Here is a 9,046-nt window from a genome sequence, read left to right on the forward strand (position 1 = left end):
GACTTTGTGGATTGGTGTCAGACATATGGGTTAATGTTGGACTTGTGGGCTTGGGCAGCATTGGGTTGGGATGTTTTCTTGATGTGCACTTACCCTTAATATAAAACTCTCCCTTATACATGAATTTCTGTGGATTTGTTTCTCTAATGTACCCAGACTAACTCAAACTCCTAAGAAACAGATTGTAGGACCCTCTCCATCCTGCCAACCTCTTCTGGAGGATGATCAGCCAACCTAACCTCTTTGGATGAAGGAGGATGACTTACTTCTCATTTCCACTTGACATTCCTGGTGGGCTGTTGAGGAGCTATTGGGATTCAATAGAGATTTCTAAGAACGTTTCATGATAATAAGAGCCCTCAACAAGAATAGAAAGCACACTATTTTTTTTATCAAAAGTAGAAATAATAGGTAGCTTTAGAAGATAATGTGGTTCCTCCTATAGCTACCAGGTGGGAGCTAATTAAAACCAACCCTTAAAGAGAATCCCTATTGTAAAGACCTTACAGAAATGGTGCACACCATTCTTTTTTTTTTTCTCACGTTCCCTCAAGTCTATCAGAAACGTCTTAATGCTTTCTTCATAGCTTCCCCATGATCATTTGTGCTTATTTCTTATGCTGTTTTGTGGAAGGAAAAGAAAAATCCCTTTCAGAGCATCCCTTTGCTTAGGTGAAGACCATGATTATGAATAGCCGCCCTTTCCCCATCAGCTGGGACATTGTGAGAGAGCCAGCAAGCCCATCATCCATGTGCTGCCCACCCTGTCTCCCGGGGCTTTTCTTAGCCTCGGCTTCGCTTCTTAGCAGATTCACGGAAACCTCCAAGAAGCAGTGCAGTCAACCGCAAGATCACGGACTCGGGTCAATGAAGATACAGCTCCTTTTCACGTTTATTTCATTTTGCTTTGAGATCACAGAAGAGCAGAGCAGTCATACGTGTAAAGTAACACAAGAGAGAAACAGAATTTAAATACATTTAAAAAGAAAAGGAAAAAAGCTTTTTTAAAAAAAAAATTTAATTTTTTTTTACACACACTGCGCTTTTAATTTTCCTCCATAGAGCTAGTATCCAGGGGGCAGCGGGGGGTAGGAGGGCCAGGGAGAGAGGGGAGGCAGGGAAATCCATCCAATAAACAAAAATAAGATGCCTTCAGCAACATAAAACACAAACCAAACAGTGGCCATGTGTTTGTCTGGTCAAGGGACATTGAGTTCATGTCTACAGGATTGAAAAAAAGGAATATATCCATATATATATATTTATATGTATAGAACACTGTTAATAGGAAGAATTCTAACCAACAGCAGGGTTCGCGTCCCCTTCAGTAGAGCAGGGAGGAGGAGGGAAGCCAGTGTGGGGAGGGTGTGTGTGGGAAAAGTTGGAAGCCCCCCCCCCTATTTTACTCCTTGGACATTTCCCTTTAAACCCCTCTTCCTGTTTCTCTCCGTGGATGCTGAAGAAGCAGAGCTTGGCCACAATTCACCAGGATAAGCCATTTATAGTCTGGTGAAGAGTACAGGCTTAGGGAAGTGTTTTGTGTTTTTTTTTAAGCACTCCATATAGCTTGAAATTGGGGTTGAGTGCCCCGAAGCTAGTAGTGTGATGTGTTTTCTTCATTTGTAGGAAGTAGGTGCTTAGACAGTGCCTGTCTATACAGAGAGAGGTTTGTGTGGAGAAGAATGTAGCTGCAGGAATAGATTCAGGAACACCCCTACCAAAGAGGCACCCCGGAAATCCCCAAGGAAGTGGGAAGCTATCCCATGGGTGGGTCATTCCGCATGGAAAGAGAGCTGCTTAAGCATTCTCAACACTCAGAGAGATAGAGTACATGCACACTGGGAAGTGGTGAATAAGCCCTGCTCTAGAGCACACAGGAGATTCCAAATTCTTATACTCTTCCAGGCAATGCACGAGAAGACACACTGGGGCAGGTGCTGAGTCTTGAGGCTAGCAGGGGCTCTACTTTAGTAGGCCAAGACAAAGGGGTTGTCCCGAATCCATCCTGGTCCGAGCACAAGAGAGAAAGTCCCTCTTCACCGTCCAGGCAGCTCTCCTCTCTCGGCACCAAATCACAGCACATTTAATGTTCACACCTGATTTTGTTTGTTTCTAGCCTTCTGAAATGTGTTTACTCTTGTCTTATTTTCAAGTTACCTTCTCGAAATGGTATGGATATCTACTTTTTTTGGAAAACAAGGCCTGCCTTCCCTCCATCTACTTGCTTGATTTCCTAACCTATAAGTCAAGTTTAGGGAAACTTAAAAGCCAGGAGAGATTTCTTCCCAAACAGAATATATTATCCTGCCTGTTTCTCACAGAACTGCCTTTTGAACCCAGCTGGGACCACGTGTTCACTGCCAACCATCCAAGCAGAGTTCCCAAGGACACACATTTGTGATAATGAGGCGCTTGGCCCAGAATGAGAGAAAACGGATGTTTCCTTTCATTTGCACAACTTCCTCACTTGTTACATGTAGAATCCCCAGTCTGGGTGTTTTCCTTCCGACAAAAGGTTATTAGAATAGAGTTCAAGTTAGATTTTATAATCACATAAACAAGGAGACAAGCTCTAGTTATTTCAATATCTTCAGTGTAATCTACATGCGCCCCTTCTCCATATTACTAAGAAGTGTTGGGAGGGACAGAATTATAGGACCAGGCAAGAGACATTGCATTCTACATGGTTTGGGATTTTGGAATGACAAAGGGGAAGTGATGTTTCTGCCAAGGGAGTCAGTTCGGAGGCCAACCTGGAGGGGATGGCATGGGTCAGTTTTCTGGGCTTAGCACCGCATACGTCCTAAGTTCAGGCTCGGAACCAGAGAGCTTAGAGTGGAAAGAAACTTAAAAGAAAATGTCCTCAAAGTCCTAGCTATGTGGCGGTGAAAACAAAGACCCAATGACTTGTCCCTGGTGACCCAACGTGTTCGTGGCGAGACGCTGGGCTAGGACCCCATTCTCCTGACTGCCGGTCCCACACGCTTCGCAGCTCTCTGAGTCTGATGTTAATAGGAGCCCATTTCGGTCCTCTTCTTTCTAGAACTTCAACCTTGCAGAAAATTCATGCAGTCCCCGAAGTCGTCTTTGAGGACTCTCTATATACCAGTTGGGGTCCCCTCTGTCGGAAAGGTCTATATGCCACTCTGCTAACCACTTTAGACACTTCTAAAAGACATGCTTGAGAGAAACTCCCAATCAGAAGGATTCCATTCAGGATCGATAGGTAGGAACATAAGTGACAGATTCATTAGCTCTTTCCTAGCACGCGGCTCTGCAGGATATGTCTCAATGAGGTGACACTGGCTATCTGAACAAGCCTTCGGAATCAAGACCACGAAGAAGCTTCCCCAGTGTGTCTATGGAGCCGTGAAGGATACAGCCAGTGACTCCTTCCTCTCCGAGGTGCGGGTGACCAGGGAGGGAGGCGGCCGGGGAGGGACTTGAGAGTGGATGCCCAGCACAACTGAACCTCAAAACTCCTCCCTTCCCGGGTCCGTCCTTCATTTCTGGGACAGTCTGACTTGCTTAGGTGTCCGGTGAGTCTCAAGTTAGGTGCTGAAAGAGGTGGCCTTTGAGTTGTGGGACTTTCTCAGGGACAAAAGGAAGCCTTTGCCCCCTCAACTCCTGCAGGTCTGCTTCCTTTTGCTTGAGGTAACCTTGTGTTCGGGCCCTTCCTCACACTTCTTCCCAGACTGACCTCTGGAGGGATTTGGCTTGTATCCCTGGATGCCATTTTTATTTTATTTTTTCTTTAAGATTCAGAGGTTTAGCTGCATTTGGGCCCTGCGTGAAAACTGAAGTTTACACAGTTTATATTATGTACATAAACTAGCGATTTACATTGATTTACACATGATTGGTGCCTAATTTATTAATCAGCACACAGGTTGTAAATGAGCTGAATGGAAATCAAGATTTTAAAAATAAGTTTTCCATAATAGTCATAAACATTTTCCTACGTGTCAATGCTAAACCTACACCTCGCTTTAATACCACCTTCCTTGCCAAGAGGAAAGTGGTGTGCATCGCCGGATGAGAACAAATCCTTTCTTAAATTTCCATGGGTGTCATTTGAACAAGCTAGTTACGTGCAAATGAAACTAGTTTACTTCTCTTCCGCTAGTCTGCCCGTCGATGTAAACTCCATTTTGTATTTAGTGAGATGTTTACAGATATTATGCCAACTATGATGGGGAATTTACATCACCAGGGCAAATGCAATCTTTGGAGATTTTTTTTTTTAAATACTTAAGGAAAAAGGAATCTTCTTCAAGTGGACCTGTGTTCCTGAATTTGGGGTCTTTCTCAATATTTTACTGGTATCTCATTGCAAAATATTAATAGTTTCTGTAGTTCCCAGATAGCATTGAATTTAGGTTTCTATCGAAAATGAGAGGGCCCAGACAAAAACCAAGGCTAAAAGGGTATGAATGAGGAAAGAACAGGACGTGCTTAATCTATGAGATGGAACACAGACAGCTTGTTTTAAAACCAATAAGTACCAAGTGGGAGAGGAAGGGGGGATTCGAAAGGGGGGGCTTCATGTCTTTTCAAAGGAAGCACAGCTCTTTTTAAACTCCGAACTCAGCACTTGCTTTTAAATTTAAACCATTATGCTACATTTTTCTTATCATACATATAATATTGTAAATATCGCATTTGTCGAGAGAAAATTTTAAAAATTACGTACACATATATATTTTTCCACCAATAACCCAAGGTGTGCAAGAACAAAAGGAGAACTTTGGGGGAAGACCAGCCGACAGAAAGGGTCCGATCCCAACCAGCCTGATCACAGGATGGAGTCTGTGATGCTGGAGCAGGCAGAAGCTAACAACTCAGAAACTCTCTTGCTGAGTTTAGTTTTTGTGTGCGAAGGAGGTAAGTCCATTTCTGGAGGAGAAACAGATTTTTGTTTCAGTCCTCCAAGGACATGAAAAATCACGAGTACTTTTCCAAGGTCTCTGTGAATAGCCCGGATGTCTTAATATGTAATTAAAAATTAAAAAAAAAAAAAAAGCCCACAGCAAGGGAGAAGAACGCCTGATGTGGAAGAAAAAGCAGGAGTCCACGGGACAGTCCTTTCCAAGCACAATAACAAAACGAGCTACTTTCTCTTCAGCTTTCGTTCTTCCAGGGCACAAAGATACGGCCTCTTCTTAAAATAAGTCAGGTGGACCCTCCAACAAGGCGAAACCTTTTGATGAACCATCGCGCGTGGTACCATGCCTACCGGAAGCTTGCGTTGCTCAAGCAGCCTCGTGGGCAAGGATTGGGTCGGCATTTGCCAACTGAAAGTTGGGTCTAAGGATTGCGTTTTATGGATGCTGGAGTTTCATTTTGCATAAAAAGGAGGTTTTTACCGACCAGAAGTATATTATTCATTCCAATGACTTGTCATGACCCTCCTCACTTGGCTTTTGTTTTGTTTTGTTGGTAAAGAGTTTCCAACGTTGTCTACCCAATTCTTGAAGTGGTCTATGCCCTGTTCTGTATGGCATTTCAAGGCATTTATGTGGAGCCCCCATGTCTTGGGAGGAGTCCTCTGGTCACTCTTTTGCTTGACCTTGCTCAAAAGGATGTTCTCCTCCATCCGCCACATTGCTGACATACATGTTCAAACACGTGAGATTTCTAGGCTCAGCACTTTCTCGGAAATAGACAACAACAACAGTAACCACAACGAACCAACCCAAGATCTTTCCAGAGTCATATTCAAAGTCACCACGATATTTAATACATGTTTAATAATGTTTAATATATGGTCCATTCTATCAAAGCCAAGAGGATAAATGGCGCGGAAATGATCAAGACATTCTCTTCCACTGAAGATGATGCTTCTTTCAGGAACAAGGTCCTCGTCCTTAACACAGAGTGGAAATAATGGAAATGCCAGGAGTTTGAGGAAAGTCAGTGACGTGCTAAGGGGGCTGGCACAGATGCTCAATGACATCGGAATTAAACCCTGTTACTTCACCCTTTTTGCTCAGTTTTTAGTTAGTATGCATTCTTCTAAAGCTTCCACTCCACGCTGCAGCTGCCTCTTCACTCTACGGGGGAACATTTATTATCAAAGATGATAACCTTTTATTCTTTACACTAAGAAGATCAGCCCTGATTGTCAATAAATTGGTGCTATTTAGAAGTATGGCAACCCTTCCTTTAATTTTAAGTAGCTATCTTCTTGGATACGAGTTTCGGTCCTATGTCAGAATCTGCCAGAAAGACTCTTGCCTATCCCCAAGCCAAATCTGTCCATTCAGTCTCAGGTCTGAACTGCAAAATCACAAATGAATAATAGTGAACAGCTTCTGGAAATCTCTTAAGGAACTTTAAAATGCCGTCTGTCAAGGAGATACGTCTCTACAAAGAAGAGCTTCCTTGCAAAAAGCCTTTGCTCAGAGACCTCAAGCTAATTTCCAGAGGGTTTCTTTTCTTATTATTTTGAATGGACAATTGTTCAGTTTCCCATTTCCTATCATGTTGCAACTGATTCCAAAGGTCCCCAAACTCAGTAGCACAACACCTTTGGCTGTGATCAAACACATTCAACCACGACTTCAAAGCACATCCAAATCGCTTCTAGTACAAATTCGAGCAAGGACTAGTTTCCTGACAAAGACATCTACAGGCTGTGAGCTAGCTACAAGACCATTCTAAGAAAGACCTGTGGTGACATCAAGCTTTGTGATTCTCAGACTTCCACCTAGATTTCTTACAAGGGGCCGAGCTCTTTCGGTTCCGTAACTAGCTCCGGTTTCAGTGTTCCTGGCAAGAGCACTCTTGTAGATGTACATTTAAATGCTATGTAGATCCTTACCATATTTTCCTACCAACAGACCAGAAGCTCAAAGCAAGTAGGGAAGATGATTTTAATGCAATTCTTAGTGGCCTACTCTAGAGAATGACAGACCTCTGTGAACGATGGCGTTAGACGCACCATCCGTGCACTTGAAGGGAGATAGAAGTGCACAACAAAGAAAGTACTAGCCTAGAACGAACCAAAGAAAGTAATGTCCTAGGATGCCAGGTGAATACTTTCCCCAGGGGCACAAGGAGCGAGTGGCTCTCTAACAGGGCCTTTGCTTTGTGCTCCAAGCTTGCCAGTATCCCCAGGGTGTAGAGAGGGAGGCGACTATCTGGGAACCTTTTCTTTCTGGCTCACTTTCCATGCATTTCTTCGGAAATGTGAAACACCTCTGTTCAGAAGCATCCATGAGGAGAATGCAGTGTCACTGGATGATTAAAGGAGGGGGGTCAAACAGGGCTGCTGGGGCCCTCCGTGTGGCTCATCATTCAGCCACAGGGAATGAACGCTGGGCATTCTTCCTGCTTCTGGGAATTGATTCGGCGCGGCCTACTCACGCCTGCAGCAGAGCAGAGGTGAGCCTGTGCAAAGCCCAGAAATCTATGAATTCATCAGAATTGCGAACAAAGAGTGAAATCAGAAACCCTTTCTCCTAGGCCCCCATCTATCTCATCGGTTCCTTTCTATTGTCTGCGCACCCCATCAGTAGGAGGCACTTTCACTGATCGTTCTGAGTGACTCGTGGGGGGTTCTGATGACTGAACTAGGAGGGACGTGGGGTCCTGCCCTTGGAAGGGGCACAGCTCATTTTTGAATGCACTCTGATGGCCTGTGGCAGCAAAGGCTGGCACAGGGGCTCTGCTTGTCCCCTCTCCTGCCAGGGCCCCCAGCACCTCATCACGGCCGCATCTCACAAGTACAATGCAGGACAGTATCTACAGCACAATGAGTCTATGTACACGTGGACCATTCCCTTGGCATGCTTTAGAGGAGAGAGAGAGAGAGAGACACGCGCACACGCACTCACTCACATGTACAGCCACGTGAAAGAGAGAGAGACTTGAGCACGCACACACGGTAGATCAAATGAAGAGGGCACTTCCTAGCATTTGCGGCGTGACTAGTCCTGGGCGGGGTGAAGGGAAGTGGGAAAGAGGGGATCGACAGAGCACACTGGAGGGAGACAGGCTGGTCTTCAAAAGTGGGAGAGAGAGAGAGTGGAGGCAGGGAAGCCAGATAAAAGCTCAACACGTGACCCCAGGCTGGGCTCCGCTGATAGTCTGAAATGGCTCAAAGGAAAACGATTTTGGAAATATAAACACCGAAGGCAGGGCCCGTGTGTCTCTCCCAAGTGGAGGGAAGGGAGATGAAGGCAGGCAGGATCAAGGGTGCTCGTGTGGTGACTGTCCATCTGGTCCTTCTTCATATGCATTCTCTTTTACAACACCCGGATGTCCTTCATGCAATGCAGCATACATTTACACAGCATCCGTTTGCTGAGATAGACACAGATCTGGGTAGAACTTTTCCCACCCTGAATTATCCTCACTTTTTTTTGAAACCCGATGGATTGGTTTGTTTTTTTTTGTCCGAAATGTAGTTTCATCTTCGTTTTCATATTTCCCCCTTCATGTTTCATATTTCCCCTTCATGTATAAACACACGGAGTTGTGAAATCAACGGTATCTCCCCTCCCCTCCCCCACAATCTATCACGCTCTCTCTCTTTGTATCCTGTGTGACGCATGTTTGTGTGTTTTTATTATGAGGATGATGGTTTTAAAATGTGTATTCGATTAGCATTTGCTGAGCAGGCAGAGCAGGGACGCTGCCAGCAGCCACAGTGGTACGGCCAGACTGATGGATCCATTGATGCCTCTCACCGACCCAGGTCCTGTGGAAGAAAAAGAGAGAGAGAGAGAGGAGACCACCGTTAGCATCCATGCCCTCTGTTAGCACGAGCCCTGGCTGGCACAGAGGTCAGGGCTGGCCAGGGGGCACCTGCACCGTCAGCGTGCAGGTGCAGCCCAGCTAAAGCTTCCTCCAACCTTTCCTAGGTCCCTCTCCTCTGGGGATTGAGGCAGACCTAAGTGGGCTCCACTGGTTGAGACATTTTAATTGCAAAGTGCTCTTGGCTGGGACGAGCATAGACTGTGTGTGTATCACGGACATCTCTTCTGGCTCAAGGACCTCGGGCCCTGTTGGCCCCGGAGCAGCTCCTGGAGGCCTGCACGCA

The 9,046-nt window shown here is 45.3% G+C and overlaps 1 protein-coding gene across 2 annotated transcripts in view; it reads right to left on the bottom strand.

The window, feature by feature from the left end:
* Positions 1-874: 874 nt before the first annotated feature.
* Positions 875-9,046, bottom strand: part of LOC101652203 (limbic system associated membrane protein) — a 757,030-nt gene continuing 748,858 nt past the window's right edge. For both annotated transcript variants that reach the window (XM_045286168.1, XM_004706414.2), the window contains one exon: positions 875-8,704. In XM_045286168.1, the coding sequence (XP_045142103.1) occupies positions 8,607-8,704 (98 nt within the window). In that variant the 3' untranslated portion in view covers positions 875-8,606. The remainder of the gene's footprint in view (positions 8,705-9,046) is intronic.

Source organism: Echinops telfairi, unplaced genomic scaffold (assembly GCF_000313985.2).
Source record: "Echinops telfairi isolate 266 unplaced genomic scaffold, ASM31398v2 ScPeMD7_6;HRSCAF=24_0, whole genome shotgun sequence".
In the NCBI taxonomy this organism is placed as follows: domain Eukaryota; kingdom Metazoa; phylum Chordata; class Mammalia; order Afrosoricida; family Tenrecidae; genus Echinops; species Echinops telfairi.